The sequence below is a fragment of the Equus asinus genome, chromosome 7 (assembly GCF_041296235.1).
Source record: "Equus asinus isolate D_3611 breed Donkey chromosome 7, EquAss-T2T_v2, whole genome shotgun sequence".
Taxonomy (NCBI): domain Eukaryota; kingdom Metazoa; phylum Chordata; class Mammalia; order Perissodactyla; family Equidae; genus Equus; species Equus asinus.
In genome coordinates, this window is record NC_091796.1 from 76,514,633 (window position 1) to 76,536,056 (window position 21,424).

Sequence of the window (21,424 nt, forward strand, 5' to 3'; positions counted from 1 at the left end):
ATGGTTGACTGAAGCTTTGACAGAAGATTAATTCTTCCGGGACAAGAAATCAGAATCCTACATCTTCCCTGCGCCTTTAAGGTTAGTTAGCGAAAACTAAAAATAGCGAGAAAACGTACTTTTCAGGTCCTCTTATGAACTACATTCTTCCCTGTTCTCGGAGGACCTGGACTCTATGGTCAGTGACGAAGAGGGGCGTCTTCTTTCGGCGCATGCGTGATGCGAGGTGGTTCCGCATGCGCAGTGGGGTTAAGCGAAGTGCACGCTGAGGAGCTTCGGCGGTAGGTGAGAGTGGATCCGGTCTGAGTTTTCGGTTAAAGAGCGTGGCGCGGGTCCCCAGTGCGGGATTCACACACATACCTCAGGTGAGTAGTGCCCGGGATCGGCGTTTCCAGGAACTCACTTTGGTTGTGTCCGCTGACAGGGGTGGTCGAGAGAGGGTAGGCCCCGGGCTAACACTCCCTCCCTTTCCCGTTCCTGCGCGGGAAGTGTCTGGACACCTCGGCCGCCACCCGCCGGCTGTGCGTGGGCCTCCTCGCCAGCCCTGTGTCGGTCTTCACGTGTTACAGAGGTGTCGTTGTACGAGCAGAGGGATCTCGTGAAGGAAAGTGGGACGAGACTGGACAGCCTCTTCAGTATGCTTGAGGCGAGGATGCCTTGAGGTGGGGCGGCCTCAGGAGGACGCTGTGACACCTCGCCCCGGGACTCCGAGCACTTCGCTCTTCCCGGGCCTGGGAATCCCATGCTGTTGGGTTTTTTTCCGCCCCAGCAAATGCTGCCTCTCAGTGGAATCCAGACCGGACACGTCAAGGGACTACAGGGTTGGGATGGGTCACGGGGATGACAAGAGCTGGGTTAAAAAGGGTCCAAGAATAGTTTATCTGACAATTGATTTTTAATAATTGAAGCTTGTATTACTTTATCGCTCGAGTTGTGCGTTTCTGTAGAATGAGTCACTCCTTAAATTGAAACTGAAACATACTACTAAAGGGTTTATTGCTCTTTAAACACGGTTTACCGTGGTTTAACACCGATGAGAGTAGAATTGTAGAGTTACACGCTGTGGTCTTATAATTAAGCATAACTAAAAACATAAGGGAATTTTAGAGTTAAGTGTGTATTCAGCCTGAGGTCCCTTTTATTATCCTCCAAACTTAGGCTGCTTTAATTTTCATAAAATAAGAAACAGTTTCTTGGAAAAAAGGTGTACCGGAGAAGTCTTGGTTTTTCTCCTGATTGAAGTTGTTATTCAGGGGGAAAAAACTTGTAACTCTGTCTTTCAGCAGTTTGGGAATTGTTTATATAGAGCTTCACTGCCTGTTCTCAGTTCATCTGATGCCAAATGTCAGTTACTGATTCTCAAAAGATCTCAAAAAGAAGCACAAAAATGTTTGTAGAGATTGGTGCTTTCTGTTTCAACTACAGTGAAATAGTTTTAGAATTTTATTTGTGTAGCACTCCTATACTAAAAAGTAGCATTCGGAGAGCATAACTGGTAAGTGTTAGCACTGAATTCGAATTATCACAAGAGTTGTCTCTATCATATAATGCACTTCGCTTTGGAAAGGAATGTGGACTTCTGTCCATTATGGTGACTTAACCGTGCACTGGTTTAAGAAAGGAGTCCTGCTCACCATTTGACCAGGCAAAATTACTGACAGTGCAGGGTATTTGAAATTAGCGTGGAGTTTAGTTAATATATTTTGAAAGATGGATATTGTTTACCGAGGAACACAAACCATATTGTAGTACTCTGATGTATTGAAGCTGGATCTAGTGTCAGAAGACTTGTTTTTTGCTCCTATTCTAGTACTTATTAAGCATTTGTCCTTGAGGAAGTCATGTAATGTGTCTGTTTCTTGGTTCCTTGTTAATTGATTGCTTTGCTCTGCTCCTTTCATAGTACCTTATTTTGCAATTATTTGCTTACTAGGTTGTTTCCCATTCTGTACTTAAGTTCTCTGGGTAAGAGTCTTAATTGTTGTATCAGTAGTGCTTAGTATATAGTAGATGCTGCAAAAATAATTAACGAATTAAGTTACAAAATGGAAATAATATCTCCTTTGCCTTTTAATATCTTATAATTGTATAGGACATTACACTTTTCAAAATGCCTTTACATATATCTTTTATCTCATTTGATACCCTCCACAAACCTGTGAAGTACATGGCACAAACAAGAAACTACGTTTCGTAGGAATACATTTCCCAAGCAGCCACAGCTAGTCAGCAGGAAAGCAAGGTCTGGAAGCCACATCCAGAGCTATTCCCAAAGTTGACTATACTGCTTACCTGACTTAAGGGCTTATTGAGAGCCAATACAATAAGTCAGTGTGCTTTGAAAATTATGTAAAGGGCCAATAGACACCTAGTGTGTGGCTTCTATTTTCTTGACTAATTTTTTAAAAATTAGTGTTACTATTAGCATAAATAAAGAGATGTTCAAAATCTGTCAGCCAATATGCAGGTTGTTTGTGAAATGGATTCTTTTTGTCTTGTCAGCTATTTTCTCTCTTTACGAAGAATAACACACCATCAGCAGTATTCCTTTATTTACCCTGTGGATTGCAAAGAGATTTGTTCCTCCTAAAGCAGTAGCATTCATATCTCCCTTCAGGAATCTTTTACACTGTTGCTTATGGTCTTTGACTGTCAAATTAATCATTTCTTCCCCCAAATTATCAGCTTTACTGTTTGAAGAAACTTGGTAAGTAAATGTGGTTAGCACCTGTTAAATCTCTTAAAACTGTTTCACACATTTCTGTGACATCATTTATTTTGCTAGCCAGTTTTAAACTTTTTAGCTCTCAAATTTTCTTGCTTTACATACAGGTATTTGACAACAGTTGTCCAAAAAGGAAAAGCTTTCTTTTGTTTTGTTTTGAATGAAACAACTAGCTCAGCTGTTTCTTGGTGGGTAATTCTGGCCATTGAATATCTACTTCCCTTTATTTGCTGAATCCCTGTTTTGTCAAGCAACAACAGAATTGCATCTCTGCCACTATTATTAATATGCTGCTTTATTTTTTTTGTTAAACAAGATAGATTAATATTAAAAGTTTGCAATAATCTGTGGTGTATGCTCCAGCACTGAATATGTATATTAATGTTGCTTTTTATTTAATATGTTTCTAATTGTAATATATTTATCAGTAATATTAAGAGAAAGTATAGCCTGATGAATAAGAGCACAGACTATGGATCCAAACTTCATAGGTTCACAAATTCTGACTCCATGACTTATTAGCAGTATATGACAGAACAGGTTGCTTAACCTGTGCTTCAATTGCTTCATCTATAAAATGGGGAGAACTAGGGTGGAAAGTGGTGCCTCAGGGAGATGGGCAGTGGCCATATCACATAGGACCCTGTGGGTGGTAGAAAGATGTATAAATCAGTGGGAAGATACATGTGGGTGCAGTTAGCAGTTCTTAAACTGCTCTGCAGCAGAACTCGGGTGTTCTCTGAGCTGGATGTGGATGTTCTGTCTTCAAGATCAAGTTATGGCAGCCTTATTTCCCAATTAGTAAGAAAAAAATAAGTTAGTAAATGAGTTTTCACAAATTTTTCATAGGTCTTTAGGCCCTACTAGTGCATATCTTCTGAGCTTTGACAACAGTAAATTGGTTAAGGTTAGCAGAAAAACATGCAAATCATCAACTGTGATTAATTTGACAGCTTCCTTTTAAAGATATCCTTCTACTCACGGTATGATTTCAGGCTTGTGGGTCATAAAAGGCGTAGTGCTGAAAATAGGTTGGGTGGATCAAAAGGCATAGTTCTAAATATATTTAAAGCTTGGAAGTTAAGAGAAACTTGAAGCTTATAGTAATGGATATCTACAGAGCTGTTCTCAAGATTGAGTATACCTATTCAACAAAAGAGAAGAATATTTGGGAGTGATGGGAAAAGTAGAAGCTAGAAATTATGGTAATTATGAATTAAGTTCGAGTTAGTTTTAAAAGGAAAAAATTTGGAGAGGAGGATACATTTTTAATATCTTTCATGATTAATAAATTTTTAGTTTTTATCTTGACATGTGATACTGTAATTCTGGCTATGATAAGTGATAGGGTGTATCATCTCATATATGGTTAGGGTTAGGGATTTAGTAGTCGGAAGGTTTTTTCCCCTTTATACAGTGGATGGTAAGCATGTACAGTTGTAGCTGACTTGGAGAAAGAGTAGCTTTAGTTTTGCTGATAGGTTTATAATAGTAGTGATGCTCCCCATCACTTGTTATTTCTTAAAGTGGTAGTATTAAAATAGTATTTTACTCTTGAGGTATACCTTTAATCCTTAGGTCTCAGAATACTTTATAGATGGTCATTATTTTTTATGGTTCCTCTGAAAGTGATGGCAGAGAATCACCCAAGCCTTACAAAAATTTGGAGCAAAATAAAAATTAAAGCTTGGTTCCTGAACATCTGGCTTTCATCTGGTATCATTTAAGAAGTTTAAAAAGGTAAGAAGACTAATAACTTCTTCTAGTGGCAAGGTGTGGAAAATTGACTGCTGTTTCTTTATTTTGACCTTAACTGAACACTTACTTGTTTGTTTTGTTTAAATTGCAGAATGCCGGGTCTAAGCTGTAGATTTTATCAACACAAATTTCCTGAGGTGGAAGACGTAGTGATGGTGAATGTAAGGTCCATTGCTGAAATGGGGGCTTACGTCAGCTTGCTAGAGTACAACAATATTGAAGGCATGATTCTTCTTAGTGAGTTGTCCAGAAGGCGTATCCGTTCTATAAACAAACTCATCCGAATTGGCAGAAATGAATGTGTGGTTGTCATTAGAGTGGACAAAGAAAAAGGTGAGATAAATATCTAAAATATAAATTTCAGATTTAAAATGGTTTATTTTAAAATATATTTTTCGTAAATTGCCTACTGCAGTAAAAACAACAAGACATCTCCTTTTACACTTAAACTCTTTCACATACAAAGTTGTTAGAAAAGGATGCCATTACCCATCTAAGCAAGACCTCTTAAGGTTAGTAGTGGTTTAATTAGTACATCCCAGGGCTAGTTTTTATGAGTCAAATAAATTAAATTTTATTCCCAGAGATTATCAGGATCTTGATAATTAACTTCTTGTTTCCAAACTTGGAAGAGACAGATAAGTAAACCAGAGTACTAGTTTATTCATATCTGTCAGATGCCTTTTTCTTGATTTAAAGTTAAATTAGTAATTAGATTATTGGATGAGTATGGAAATGGGGCAGAGATAAATTTTAGGAATATTTTATATGAGCTTTGAAAAGCAATATACTGTAAACATACACCCAAAACCCAATATTTTTTTAAATAGCTTGTTAAAGTATAATTTATATAACATAAAATCCACCCAATTTAATTGTTCAAACAAAACCCAGTATTATATGTCCCTCAAATGAGAATATCTGTGACCACCAGATCCTGTGGGATCTTTCAACCAGTGCTGGATGAGTATTTTTTACTTGTTGTGTGCCTTACTTCTGGATTCCATGTAAATCTTCATGTTCGTGAACAAACTTTTTTCCAAACACAGTATACAGTACCATTAAGTAGGTTTTGGATTCAGCTGGCTTAATAGAGTTAAGATAATTGGTTTTGGTCATCTCATTATAAGTTATTAGGTGTTAAGTAAGTAGATATGATCATGCGTAAAGACCAATCAGTCATCTTGATTGAACTTGTCTTTCTGAATCTTGTCAGCCATCTAGTTAATTGTACTTCTGTAAGTGATTAATTTTATGCATAACTGACATTTTATTTTGTTCTGATTAGAAGCTTAGATGATAAACTTTAGAGACTTGTTAGCCCTTAGTAGTGACTACCATTTACCACATTGATTATTCTAAATGTTTTGATATGACTTACTTGTAGTCCCCTCCATTATTAAACTACTTGAAGATTGAAACTATTCCTTAAACTTGTGTAAGGCTTCACATTACTGCCTCAGTAGGACCTAGAATGGTGTCTTATCTTGTATTTTCTATTATATAAAATATATACACAAGAAGAAATCAAATATATTTTCAACTGCAATTAGAAAAAAATGAAAGGGTATACATGCATAAGTATAATAGATACATGTAAAAATATTTCCATAACAGCATTGTTTGTACAGTATTAATTAAAAACAGGAAACAAAAGTCAAAATCATAGTTAAATAAATCGTGACAGATCCATGCAATTTTATATGGAACGATGTCTGAATATTCTGATAGAGAAAAATCTCCAGAGTAGGTAAGAAAAAAAGCAAGGTACAGAAGATCCTATAGAGGGGATCCTTTTCTCCGTTTCTGATACTAGAAGATTAGGTCTTATTCGACAGACTTTTCAACACAATAGCTATACGCCCTGAACAAACGTTAAAAAAAAACCCACCTAAAGACAGTAGGAGCAACCAAATGCAGCTGAAACTGAAGGCAAGTTGACACTTGGAAGAAAGGAACTGCACTAAATAAGTTTACAGCTTTTTGTCTGAGCACATACTACAGACAGCTTCAAGCAGGGCAGCTAAAATTCTAGTGGGAAACCTGTAGTCTTAATGGCTTGAGAACCAGAGATGAGGGTTCTGGACAACCACAGCACTTGGAAAGTATTGATAGGGATAAGAGAAAGGAGACACACAGAGGGAGAGCCCCAAATTTTATGTATAAATTCTGCTAAAATCTCTAACTGACCTGTGAACTACTAATATACAGAGTGAACTGCAAGCAGCCCAACAGGGTAAAAATCTAAACAGATTTTGGTTGCCTTCCACTTGGGGAGACAGAGCTTAAATCCAGAGAAGTTAACTGCCTGCTAAAACAAAAAATCAGTATCCTTAAGAGGAACATAAAGAAATTCAGAGTCTCTGCCACATATCATTCACAATGTGCAGGATCCAGTCCAAAATTGCTAACCATTTGAAGAAACAGGAAAATATGAACCATGTAGAAGAGAAAAGGCAAGCAATGGAGACTAACTAGAGACAACCCTGATGTTGGAATTAGCAGATAAGGATTTTAAAGCAGATATTATAAATGTTCAAGATATTGGAAAAATATGCTTGTAATGAATGAACAAAATGAAATCTCAGTAAAGAAATTACAGACTCTGACAAAGAACTAAATATAAATTCTAGAAATGAAAAGTGTAATATCTAAAAAATTCACTGAGGGGCCGGCCTGGTGGCACAGCACTTAAGTTAGCATGTTCTGTTTCGGTGGCAAGGGGCTTGCCAGTTCGGATCCCAGTTGTGGATCTACGCACTGCATGTCAAACCATGCTGTGGCAGGTGTCCCACATACAAACTGGAGGAAGATGGGCACAGATGTTAGCTCAGGGCCAGTCTTCCTCAGCAAAAAAAGAGGAGGATTGGTGGCAGATGTTAGCTCAGGGCTGGTCTTCCTCAGGAAAAAAAAAAATTCAGTGGATGGCCTAATAGCAAATTAAAGATGACGGAAGCCTGAGTGAAATTTGAAGATAGTTCATTTAAAAAGAACTAATTTGGGGGCCATCCTGGTGGTATAGTGGTTAAGTTTGTGTGCTCCACTTCGGCAGCCCAGGTTCAAAGGTTTGGATCCCAGGCGAGGACCTAGCACCGCTTGTGAAGCCACACTGTGGCAGCATCCCACATAAAACAGAGGAAGGTTGGCACAGATGTTAGCTCAGGGCCAATCTTCCTCACAAAAAAAGGAACCTATTTGAGGAACAGAGGGAAAAAAAGCAACTTAGCAAGTTATCAAAAACTCTATTCCAAAAGAAGAGGACAAAGAAAAGGGCAGAAAATATATTTGAAGAAATAATGGCCAAAACTTTCCCATATTTGCTGAAAAAACGTAAATGTACAAATTGGAGAAGCTCAGCCAACCTCAAGCAGGATAAATATTGATAAGGCAGCATCTAGGCACATCAGACTATTGAAAAACAGAGATAAAGAGAAAATTTTGAAAATAGCCAGAGGAAAATGACACATTATTTACAGGGGAACAGTAATACAAATTACTGTGGCGTTCTTACTGGAAATACTGGAGGGCAGAGCATTGAATGACATCTTATAGCACTGAAAGAAAAAACTGTCAAACCAGAATTCTGTATCTAAAGAAAATATTCAACAATGAAGACCAAAATGACATTTTGAGGTAAATAGAAACTAAGAGGATTTATTACCAAATAGATCTGCTTTATAAGAAATGGTAAAGTTGTTCAGACCAAAGAGATGTGATGCCTGAAATGGAAAATATATAGGTAAATATAAAAGACCGTTTTTTTTCCTCTAAAATTCTTATTTGCTTGTCTCGTTTTGTGCCCATGGGATTTTAATTTATGGAGGTGACTGACAACATGAAGGGGCCAGTGCCATTGAAAGATTTTTATTGAAGTCTTCTAGGAGATGGGGACATCCATGCCATGCCTTGCCGAATCACATGAGGAATCACCAGTTTTGGTCAGGAGGCAGAAGGAGTCGGGGGCGAGGAGCCTAGGCCAGAGCCTTTATTAAGTTTTACGTGGGAAAGGCAAGGCAGGTCGGGGTAAACAGGTTAGGGTTGGCTAGTTTGAATAGTTTTGGCAAGCCTTGGGGCATTAGAGCTGTCCCAAGTTGTCTGGTACCTGATGCTGGGTTGATCAAGGGCAGACGCAATATTGGCTTGGTGTGTGAGATGTTGATGAGGAGATGGTTGGGGGCGTGGGCTCTGGATTGCTTAGTTTGTGTATGAAAGGCTGCTCCACGTGAGCCCTTTGCTGTCTCTAAAATTGGCTAGCCCGGGGAAGGGGAGTCTCTCCCCAGTCAGCCAGGCCACAAATGTCAGAGCATCAAGAATACAGAAAATATAGTTAATACAATTGACCCTGTGATGCATGGATGCCAGATAGACACAGAATCTTTTGATAAACTTTCATTTGGATAATTGAAAATTATTGGTTCCCTCCACCAAGGTAAGAGAGAGTATACACTTACATGATAATAAATATCCATTTCTGAAAACAAAATGTCATCTACTTCGTATGCAGTATTTTGTTGATACAGTTTTAGAGGGAAATAAGTGTAGGTATGCCAGTTAAACAATCTGGTTGTGAAAATTTGTCACAGTGGTACAGTGGCACCTGGACAGTGATAATTTTTTTCAAAATTTTTTCTTACAGGATACATTGATTTGTCAAAAAGAAGAGTTTCTCCAGAGGAAGCAATCAAATGTGAAGATAAATTCACCAAATCCAAAACTGTAAGTTGATTTTTCAGTCAAATTAGTCCACTCTTTAGGAGCTTAATGAATAATCAGCATGTGATGTTCTGGCAGAAAAATTAAAAACTAAACTTAGGTTTAACTAACTGTAACTCTATTTCCATTTCCAATTATGTGTTACCTAGAAAATTAATTTGAAGGCTTAATTTCAAAAGAGTATGACCACAGTGTTTTTATCTCATGGTGTTACTACCTTAAAGCTTTGCTTATGATCTAATATTCTCAAATCAGTATTGGTAATTAGTATTTTTAAGCTATTTTTGGTTAAATTAACTATGGGTGATTTCAGCTGATTTGGCTTGTCATAACATGTAGTTAAGATGTAGGTCTTGGGGCCGGCTGTGTGGCCAAGTGGTTAAGTTCACATGCTCCACTTCGGTGGCCCAGGGTTTCACCGGTTTGGATCCTGGGCACGGACATGGCACCGCTCATTAGGCCATGTTGAGGTGGCGTCCCACATACCATAACTAGAAGGACCCACAAGTGGAAAAAAACAAGTAAGAAGATTGGCAACAGTTGTTAGCTCAGGTGCCAATCTTTAAAAATAAAAGATGTAGGTCTTGACTTTCAACTCTGTTCTGGGGTAAGGGTCACAGAGACAACCAGCTGTTGTATGTTAAGAATGAACAAGTGGGGCTGGCCTGGTGGTGTAGTGGTTAAGTTTATGCACTCTGCCTTGGAGGCGCGGGGTTCGCGGGTTTGGATTCCAGGCGTGGACCTAGCACTACTTATCAAGCCATGCTCTGGTGGCACCCCACATAAAATAGAGGAAGATTGGCACAGATGTTAGCTCAGTGACAATCTTCCTCACCAAAAACAAAACAAAAAAAAAACCCACCAATGAGCAAGGGTTTGTAAAATGTCTGTGAATCCAGGAAAGCAAGGCAGGGGCCTGTTACTAGTTTGGGGTTTTTCCCCCTCCTTTGTTAGGGTTATTTCTTTTTCCTTTTCTTACTATTTTTGCTGTAATTTCCTACTTATCCACAGTAAGCACTAGTAAAACCATAACACTCATGTCTTCATCGTCTGTCCATATTTTTCTGTTCTCTGGTCCTTTTCAAGTTATCCTTCATTCCCTAGGTCTTTGGTTCTTAATGGCACTGTTTGCATTGTTTTTGTTTTCTTCTGCCATGTGTTTCTGTCTTCAAGATAGAATGCCGAGAAAACAATGTTTAAATGAAGAGAAGATTTTAAAAATTTTGCTTAATCTCAGTAAAAGAGAATAAAAATCTAAAAGCCATCAGACCATTACCCAAATCTTTCCCCTTGTTTTACTGATGTGTTTGCTGTTACTGCAGTATGGTTTGCACGTTTGAAAACACTGTCGGTAAAATCCCGTTTTAATAAACTCGAGGACCTTGCCACTCATAGTGTAGTCTCTGGATCACCAGCGTTGATGTCACGTGACTGCTTATTAGAAATGCAGGATCTCAAGCCCCACGAAGTTTGCAAATCCAAATTTGAGGAGCACTGCTCTAGGAAACTTCAGTTTTGTCTTGTCTCCCCCTAGGATATTGTAAAATGGGTATGTTAGTAGATCGTATCATCCTGATAAGATAGTGCAATGAAATGGCCGGTCTTAGTACCTTTCATCATTTAATTTTCATGTGTAATTAACATGAAAACCTCCTTTCTTATGCTCTTTCTCTTCTTTAAGCCCTTTTATTTTTAGGAGTTTAGAAAAAGTTTGGCAGCAGTGGGTAGGAGGTGAGTAGGATTGAAGGATAACTGTTAAATGATAACAGAGCAAAAGAAATACTGAAATCTCATTCCTGGTTCCATGCTCTCATGTGGAGTCGTAGTAATAATAGCTTACATTTGTATAACAGGATTTGTATAATACATTTGTATCATATTTCCCATTTATAGTGTGCATTTGTATATATTTGATCTATGTAAGAGCTCTCTTCAGTAAAATGGAGAGATACCTGCATCTCCCTTTTCCAGATGAGGAAATAAATTCAGAGATTAATTTGCCCAGAGTTGCCTTGATCTGGGTCTTAGAACGCTAAGTTCTGTACTGTTTCTACTTGTTATACCCATTTGAGTTAACTGTATGGGACAGCAAATATTTCTCTATGGAGAAAGAGTTTGTTTTATGGCAATCTTTTATTGTTAAGGAGTTATTATAGTCAAATTAACCAAAGATTTGTTTTTATATGCTATCTACTAAAATGTAAAAATATCTGGTTTTTTAATAGATCTCTTCCTTTTGAGTTGTTGAGCTCTTCCTTTTGTTTCTAGGTTTACAGCATTCTTCGTCATGTTGCTGAGGTGTTAGAGTACACCAAGGATGAGCAGCTGGAAAGCCTGTTCCAGAGGACTGCCTGGGTCTTTGATGACAAGTACAAGAGACCCGGATACGGTGCCTATGATGCGTTTAAGCATGCAGTCTCGTAAGGACACCTTCTTGGCTCTGCTTCTACCTTGATATCACAGCTGCTGGGTCTAGCACACAGGTTGAGAGCCTGACATTTAATAGTACAACATCTGTGTATTAAGTCCTTGCCAAATTTAGATTAAAATATTTCAGTATAAAAGGCCCATGATGTGGGCCAATTCTATATAGCCAGGCCTGTGTAATTTTATATAACCTAGTTACACAGTTATATAAACCATATGGATTCATCTCACACTACTCCCTTACATATTTTCCTCTCCTGGTTTTGTTATTGTCCTAGGTGACTTCAGGACCACTCAGATGTCTCATTTAAAACTGAAACTTCTTGTTTTCTTTACTTCAGTCCCTTAGACCTTCAGCCCATGCACTTTAGCCAGTCTTCCACGTGGCCTCAAGCTGGGTCTTACTATCACCAGGATGCACTCTGCCTCCAGAACCTTTAATTCACAACATTCTTTTCTTTTACCACAGCCTCCTGTCCTTCCAGCTCCCCCATAGTTAGTCCTACTCTATGTCTTCTTAATTCTTACGTGAAAGTCAGGCTCCAATTCCAAACCTTTTTTTCTCCCTGTCTTTTCACTGTTTCTTGCCTTCTCTTTCTTATTCAGCATAGATACACCATGGTCCATCATTTCAACAACTTTCTTGCCAGTATCATAAGCTTTTGCCCTGTTTTTCCTTCTGTTGCATCCAGCCTTGGATCGATGTTCCTGCCTTCTCTGCACTTGTAGACTGCTGGGTGCTGCTAGGACAAACCACAGGCTTGCAGGTTGGTGCCACTGCATATCCATGGTCTCCAACCTCAGCTGGGCCTTCACTGCTGCCCCACGTTCTCTCTGCTTCTGGTCAGTTCTTCCTCCCACTCTTAGAGTGGCTATTTTAGAGCTTCCCCACACTCTTCCTCAGATGCCCACTCCACCTCTCTTTGCTCTCTTCCAGCTGGTGTGCTCTTTATAAAGAAAATAGAAGCCAGTGCACGGTGTCTCCTCTACTTCCTTCCACTATCTCAGCAAATTTGTCTCCATCCCACCTGTCATTACCCCCATGCTCCTGTCACACTGGGATTCATATACTTTCTGCTCTCAAACTAATCTTACACTTGGGCCCAGCTGTTGTTCAGGGATCTTTCCATCCATTATTCCTTCTCTTGAGTCTTCAGCCTTTCCCTTTATTGATTTTGCTCTATCAGCATAAAAATAATACTCTCATTTCTCCCATTTATACTAAAAAACAAACTTCTCAGCCTTCCTCTACTTTCTCTTATAGCAAACACTATGTCCTCTCCTTTTAACAGCCAGACTTCTTCAGTTCTCTGTATTGACGGTCCCTACTTTTGCAACTTCCACTCCTTCCTGAGTGTTAATGCTCCGTAAGCAGCCTCACTCCTGCACTGAGGTTACTTTCCCAACCCTTGTGCTGCCATGGGATATTGGTCCCCTCAGCCCTCAGAACGGCTGAGTGGCACCTGGGACTTAGAGCCTCTAGCAAGCCGACTCATTTGGTTCTCCAGATACCTTCCAGTTTACCCGCCATGTGACTTTTTTTATATCATGTTGTGGGAAAGGTGAGAAGAATAATGATGATTATAATAGCTGACATTTATGTAATTCTCTCAGCAACCTATAGTATAAGTGCTGTTAATCCCCTACCTTATAGATGAAGAAACTGAGGCAGAGATTAAATAATTTGTCCAAGTTCACATAGCAAATGGTAGAATTTGCCAGAATTCAAACGTAGGCATTCTGGCTCCATCCAGAGTTTATGCTGTCAACCATTAAGCACTGGTTTATACAGCTGTCTTCCCTGACTTCAATCCTGCACTCCTCAGTACATTTCTTAGCTTGCTGTCATCTGGCCCTGGCTTACCTCTCTAGCTTCAATCTCCAGCACCCCCTCCATTACCACTCGGCCTTGGCATATGTTATTCCTTTCCCTTTAACTTGCTTCATCAGCCATGCAGCAACTGTCCAGATTTAAATAATGCTAATTCTTTGCCACATGTGCTTCATATTTTTTCTTTTAATTAAGAAATAAAATTTCTGAGATAGTTGGAAGCAATATTTTACCCCTCCCAACCCATTCCCCTCACTCATCACTAGTAACCACTATTCTGAAATTAGTATGTATCATTATCATTTATGTTTTTATGGTTTTAATACATGTATGTATCCATAAAATAGATATAAAAGCATTTCATGTATTTAAAATGTATTCTTTATCTTTCTGTACCTTGCATTTTTACTCATAAGGCTGTTAGTGAACAGGATTTCTCCAAATTGATAGATGTGTGCCTACTTCATATTAATGTCTATGTAGTATTTCATTGTGAGAATATGCTGTATTTGTTCCCCTATTAAGAGAAATTTAGGTAATTCCTGCCTTGCTTTGTTTTCCCCCTTTTTCAAACAATGTTATGATGAATATCGATGTACAGTCTCTGTGTACGCATTTGGGAGTTTCTAAGGTATATACCTAAGAATAGGCTTGTTGAATCATAGGATTGATTGTATGTATCTTTAAATTTACTCACTTTTGCCAGAATACTCTCCAAATTGGTTCTACAGTTTATATTCCCTCTAGCAATTGTATGAGTGTTCCTATTTCTCTTCATCCTCACTAAATTTGGTAAGGTGATATGCACTATATTTGGTGTACATCTCAGATGTTGTTGCCTCTTGCCAAACTGATGGATGTACAATAGTAGCTTATTTTGATTTGCATTCTGTTGGTTGTTGGTGAAGTTGTGCTTTTCTTACGTTTATTGATTGTATTTCTTCCATGAAACATCAGTTCATCTCATTTGCCCATTTTTTTGTTGGTTTGTCTTCTTGTTGCTTTGTAGGCAGTATTAGTTGAATGAAGATCCCTCACCCGAATTCTTTTGCCTCTCATTCCTCAACCTGTGATTTTTAAGCCTTATGCTTGCTTATGCCATTCCTTTTTTAATACATCCTACTTTCTTACAACAGTTCTACCTTTGTTTGTTAAACTCCTACTATTCTCTTAGTGATGATTTCATTTTTTAATTTATTCATTCAGCAAACAGGCCAATGACTAAGACCCTGGTCCCTGTCTTGTGGCACTTAGGAGAGTCAGTTGAAATGCCACTTTATCCATAAAGCCCTTCCTGAGCCCCGTAACTGAAAGTAATACCTTCCCCTCCTGACGCCTGGGGGTGCACTTTTATTTTTAAATTTTTTTCCATATTTTTCTTTCCATGCTAGATTATAAGCTCCTTAAAGCAGGGACTGCTAATTACATGGAAATGCTTGATTATAGTGGGATGTCCTATGTGTTAGGAGACATTTTAAATTGCTTGCTTTGGCCAGATCTCTAAAATTTTTCTTTTAATAATAATCACTTGGAAGTTTTCTATTTGTCATAGCCTGCTAAGTGCTTTACTTGCATTATCTCGTTTAATACCACAATCCTGTGAGATACACTGTTTTCATCCTCATTTTACACATTTAGAAACAGGTGTTTGGAAAGACTCAAAGACACATAGTTACTTAAGTGTAAAGCTAAGATTTGAACTCTAATTCTGATGCTGAAGCCTGTGCTCTTAAACATTATTGCGTATTGTGTTTGGTATTACAGTTATCAGTAAAGTAACGCTGACCTTTTGGTGTTGATTTTTTTTATCAGGGACCCCTCTATTTTGGACAGTTTAGATTTGAATGAAGATGAACGGGAAGTACTCATTAACAATATTAATAGGCGTTTGACCCCACAGGCAGTCAAAATTCGAGCAGGTAAATGATTTTTTAAATGATGTTGAAAATATTTTGCATGTCCCAAAAAAGCTGTTAAATAATGAGCCTTACCAAAGAATATGTTGCTACATCAACATCTATAAATTTTTCTAAATGTTTGTTTTTCATTATTTTTACTTCTACTGAATCATCATAAAATGTGTATATTGATATGAGTGAAAACTGTCGTGAGTTCAGCTAACTTGTTAGCCTTTTTTTTTTTATAAAGGAGGGTGTTTATTTTGTTTTAGTAGATGCTTTAAAATATTCTTACAATACAGTAATATCCTCCCCTGTGTCTGGATTAACAGTGTTAATAGTTTGGAATATTTCAGACATTTTTCCTATACACATATGTGTATAGGAAAGTATGCTGTTTATATTCAGATATAAATTTTTTTGTTCTTAGATGCGATAATACTATGCAAAATTTTCTCTAACTGGATTTTTCTACATGGTGTATCAAGGCTGCCCTTGCATGTAGAACATAGGAATCTTTCGTTCTTTTTAATTCTAGGTAATATTCCATAGAACGATAAACCTTAACATAAACCAGTGCCCTCCTGAAGAACATTTAGGTTGTGCCAAATTTTTCATTTTTATGAAAAACTCTACAAATTAACACCCTTATATATACATAGTTACTCATTTATACAAGTGTTTTGTAAGTCACATTCCTAAAAGTAGAACTACTGAGTCGAAGGGCATGCAATTTCTAAACTGTAAACAATTTGCAGTTATTGTTTCATTCAGTCTTCATAACACACCTTATCTCCATTTCACAAATAAAGAATTGAGGCACAGAGAGAGGTTGGAATCAGAATTCTAACCCAGGCATAGCCAGAATTCACGGTGTTTGTTAATTGTTTCTGTCTTTTATAGTTTCATCATTCAGGGGCTTGATGTGGATGAGAAGATATGATTTCATTGCATATTCAGATATTTTTAATTATGAAAGTTAATAGCTGGGATTAGTTTCTAATTGAAAGGATGATGAAAGCTTTCATAAGTATTTGAATACCAGTGTACCTGCCATATCTCTGATTTCTTTTAAGCTTTTAAACATTTTTTTGCATTTTTTGGTATAAGCATTTGAATTTTTATAATTTTAGATATTGAAGTGGCTTGTTATGGTTATGAAGGCATTGATGCCGTAAAAGAAGCCCTGAGAGCAGGTTTGAATTGTTCTACAGAAACTATGCCCATCAAGGTGAGTAGTCATTTTTTCCCTCCTTGCTGAATTATCTACCTAAACCAAATCAGATTTTTTTATGATCATGTTTCATAACAAGTGTTATGAAAAGTGGTTTTCATTGTTATTTCTAGGGGATATTTACGACTATGGTTAGGCTTTTAGTTGCAGTCACTGCTACTGTCACAGTAGATGGGGATTCCTATTGGTATTTAGTGCCAGAGGACTAGCTATGCTAAACCTCCTTTACAGTAAAGAGTTACTGTGCCCATAATGCTCATAGAATCTTGAAAAGGGCAACATATTCTCTCATATTCACACACAACTTTTAGAAGGTTTGGTCTGAATCTTTCATTAGTGGTAAAATTAACTGGATGATTGTTATTCACAGTCTCTTAAGAATTTCTTCTATCAGCTTAGTTTAGAACCACATAGGAATTTTTGTTTGTTTTAGAGACAAATAATCCATTATGCTGATAATTACTATAGTTAGTTTTGCCACCAGAGACACCCAGAAGTCATAATTCTTCATGTTCAGGATTGCAGTGGACTGTATATTCTACTGGATTGGATCACTGTATCAGTTAGCTTTTGCTACATTAACAAACCACCCCAAATTTGCTGACCTACAGAATTGGAAATTAAGTTTTGGGGGTGATTTGTTAAGGCAGCAGATTAACAGAACAGTTCTCAAACATCCTAATGTGTGTTCTGTAGGTACATTCATGTTGAATTTTTGTCATCTTAGATTAATCTAATAGCTCCTCCTCGGTATGTGATGACTACAACAACCCTGGAGAGAACAGAAGGTCTCTCTGTCCTCAATCAAGCTATGGCTGTTATCAAAGAAAAGATTGAGGAAAAGAGGGGTGTCTTCAATGTGCAAATGGAGGTGAGATCAATACTGTTTTTGCCTTGTTTTTAAGAAATTTAAATCATCTAAATGATTCGTATTCTAAAATACCTAATCACTGCCTTTTAAAACATGAGATACATTTAGGATTACAACTCTGCTAAGCATAAAAGAATCATTGACTTAGACGGTTCCAAAAAGGGCTTTTTATAAGTCAATAAGAACTGTCTTGGGATGGTTATTTCAGACTGTAGTCACTGATGGTGTTAGGTTTTTTACCTCTCCAGGGGAAAAAAAAAAAGACAATGAAAATGAGTGATTAGTTATTGTCAGAATTTAATGTGGAATGCTTAAAATTTGATCTCAGGATTAGAAACAAGAGTAGTCTCCTGTAGTTTTCATCATCTCAACAAGAATGAAACCTAAATTTCATATGTGTATGTGTGTGTATGATTCCTTCTGTGGAAAGGAATAGTAAGTAACTTATTTTGAACCCAGAAGATGCATTTTTATAGGACATCTTTTTGTGGGTTTGAAAGATACAGCCACTGAGATTATTTTTATTATATTTTCAGTTTTTGTTTATAAAAATGACAAATAGTATTCTATTTTAATACACATATTTCTTTTTCCTATATTATTTATCTAATGGAATTTATTAGTGATATGTCAGCACTCAATAGATATGGCAGAGTTGTTAGAAAGAAGTGTTTCTTAAAGAGTTAAAATACCATGCAGTAATAGTATTGAAATTGAATTTGTGTGCTATTTAACCACTTCACTTTGAAACTATGCCTCTGCTTCCACAGCCCAAAGTGGTTACAGATACAGATGAGACCGAACTTGCAAGGCAACTGGAGAGGCTTGAGAGAGAAAATGCAGAAGTGGATGGAGATGATGATGCAGAAGAAATGGAAGCCAAAACTGAAGATTAACTTTGTGGGAAACAGAGTCCAGTTTAAGGAACACAGAGCAGCCCTTCCTGGCTGTAAACCCTAGACTTGAAAGTTTTCCAGTATTGAAAACTTCAAAGCTGAATATTTTTTATTTCCAAGTATTTAAATGTTCCAGCAGACCAAAACGTGAAATGCCCTCCCGAATGTCAGCTGTTTTCACATAGTAGCTCTAATACATTTTTAAGGGAGTGGCCTGATTTCACTAGACACAAATCTTTAAGCTAAGAACAGTCATAAAATTGGGCTTGTGGTTTCCATTTCTGATGTCTCCACATTGGCACCCCCTCATAGTTCAGTGCTCCCGTGAGATTTGCCAGGGGCACCCAAAGCAAATAGTCCCAACCTTTCTATATAAAATGTATCAAGCAAACATTAAATAAATTTCTGGGATATTTAACCATAGGTTTCTTCCTTCTTATCACCAGTTAAAAGCATTATGAATACTTAAGACCCTAATTCTATTATCTTCATTTTAGCCTAGATGTAGAAATAAAAGGGCAGGTGACCAAAGGATCTACAGAGCAGATCCTTTCAAAAGGAGGATTTAGAAAAAATTTTACCTTTAATCACAATGAAAGCTGACTCTTAGGGAAAAAAAGCCTTAAAATGCAATTAAAGATTACATTGGTTGTATGCCTTTTACCTATTTGAGACTGATGACAACATGTGGTATGAGGGAGAGTTTATCACACTGCATTGTTGGTGCACTAAGCTGCTTGCCTTGAGTTTGTAATTCAGGGTGGTAAAGTATGGTTTTTTCCTTAAATGCTGCTTCTCTAATTTAGTTATTTTGAGTATCATCGCACAGCTTTTGATTTTTTTCCCATTAAAATATTCACTAGGTGCCACCGAGAACTTCAGTTCTCTTTATAACAGAATAGGGATGTTTGAACACAATTACAACAATATTTCTACATGTTTCCATCATTTTTATCTTTAAGAACTAATTATTTTAAAGGTATATAAATTTAAAGATAAATCATAAATATAAAGGTGAATAAATTTCATAGATAACATATGGTTTGAAGTTATAGCTACAGTAGCCAGGGTGTAGAAAGTCTTGAGTTACTTTGGTCTGCCTCATAGATTTAATCTCAAGATACTTGAGGTTTTAAATATATTAATTTTATTAATTATTCCTAAGAATAGCTATTTAAATACTTAGAAGATAAACCTAACCCATGCTGGTCAATCCAGGACTAGACTCAATATTAAAGGGACTGAAAAACAGCAGAGTGTGTTGGTGAGACAGTTTGGCCATTTGTGAAAGTTTGTCCCTTTGTCTAATTTAGCAGATTACAAGCTTTTTAAATCCAGAAGTCTAATTTCATATGGCCATTTCCACAAGGGAGTTGTGATTGCTAGCTAGCATGCTGCACTGGGAATATTTAGAGGATAATCCAGATGTGCTCAAAACTGGCACATAATTTCCACCACTGTCTTTTTGAGGAGTCAAAAAAGAAGTCTGTAAAGCTTGCAGCATCAAGAATGTCATTGAAATAGAAAGGTGTTCCTTAAATGTTTGCTGTAGGCAGGGGAATTGAATTTTTACTGAATTTTTTAATACTTCAGAAGCCATAACTGTTGAGAAATAAGGTGGCCTCTGTGGTGAGTGGTTTTATCCCATGCAGGCCTTTTGCTCAATTCCATAACAATTTTACAAATTTATGACCCTTGCCAGAGAAGAGATCAATACCTCACTGACACCATAAAAGAGAAAACTAACTCAAAGTATAAATATATCCTGCTGACCTAAAAGTATCCCTTTCCACTATGGGGACAGGATACACACCCAGTTCCAAATAACTCGAAGGACAGATTGACTAAGACAACTGACCAGCTTATCCAAATCTTGACTCTCTCCCTAAAAAGCTTCTTCATTAAAAATTAATTTCGTCTATTCCCCATTCTGCTTTTGAGGTCAAGTGGTTATCAACTCATATAACTGAAGATTAGCAATAGTTTGGTTCTCATTTATGCATAAATTAATTGAAATAAAAAATTGCCAAGAAAAAATACAAACATTCAAACTGTTTTTCATGTTTTATAGGAAAACAGGACAAACCAGTACTTAGGTGGATAATGCTCAGCCATTGAGTGGGAACCTACAGAGATGGGCTCAGCACTACATCATGCTGAGCAGTACAGTTGTGACAGTTGCCGTGCTTCCAGACATTCTTGACCTAGCTCCCTACCTTTACATCAAGGACAATTAAATGAAAATGGTTCAGGATTTTTAAAAATTCAGGTGCTAGTATCTTGGTGAGAGTTGTTCCCTGATTTGCCTCAAGCTGATGGTCATTTACTTTTCAATGCGTGAAGATTCTGGTGTCTCCTATACAGAGTAGATGCAGTTGTGCCAATTTGGAGTCAAGAAGCCATCAAACCAAATACAGTTTAATTCCAAAAAACACCTGTTGATAATTTAAAAAGCAATAAAGAAACTAATTCCAGGGACATTAGACCTTGGTGAAATGCCAAATGGAAAATGGTGCTTTAAAAGGCAGTCTCTTACAGTGTAAGGAATAAAGTAAAACCTCATTAACTTGGAATTCCTGATCATTCAGGGCAGGTATTCTAAACAAGATTAAGAGGAGACAGTTCAAACTATTTAAGAGGACAAATTTTTACTTACGTACTTTGGAAGTATCTACTCCCCTTAAGTGTAAGTTACATATCTATTCATTAAAGGCAGTCTAAGTGCTTGGCAAGAATGCTGGGAGTAGCTTGTGCCAGATTACTGTATAAACTTGAAAGTAATAAAAATATTTTTAAAGATTTGTATGATACAGACTTTTCACTACTTCAGATTAACCTCCTAACTGGTGAAGCCTCTTGGTACTTATTTGTCTCAGTTACTGTTCACTTTAAAACCAAAATTTCATGCCTTGATTTAATTCTTTTCCCATTTACATCTTTCTCTGTCTAGAGAGTTCCTGCTCCTGTCCTCTAGCAGCTCCTGCTCTGCATCTCTTTCCAAATGCCATTTTTCATAGAAAAGCTGTCATTTTATCTTCTTTTTCCATATGTGTGACTGATCTTTCCAACTG

At 37.3% G+C, this 21,424-nt stretch overlaps 1 protein-coding gene across 3 annotated transcripts; it reads left to right on the top strand.

Annotated features, from left to right (window-relative positions):
- The first annotated feature begins 197 nt into the window (after positions 1–197).
- Positions 198–21,152, top strand: EIF2S1 (eukaryotic translation initiation factor 2 subunit alpha). 3 transcript variants are annotated; one of them, XM_070513815.1, is made up of 9 exons: positions 198–365; positions 4,304–4,465; positions 4,575–4,816; positions 9,120–9,199; positions 11,465–11,616; positions 15,267–15,373; positions 16,486–16,583; positions 17,314–17,457; positions 18,228–21,152. In XM_070513815.1, the coding sequence occupies exons 3-9, from the start codon at positions 4,576–4,578 to the stop codon at positions 18,351–18,353; spliced, it is 948 nt and encodes a 315-aa protein (XP_070369916.1). In that variant the 5' UTR covers positions 198–365; positions 4,304–4,465; position 4,575; the 3' UTR covers positions 18,354–21,152. The 3 variants fall into 3 exon arrangements, with proteins under 3 accessions (XP_070369916.1, XP_044629736.1, XP_014691348.1); XM_044773801.2 differs by having other exon boundaries at positions 4,355–4,465; XM_014835862.3 differs by lacking the exon at positions 4,304–4,465.
- Positions 21,153–21,424: the final 272 nt, after the last annotated feature.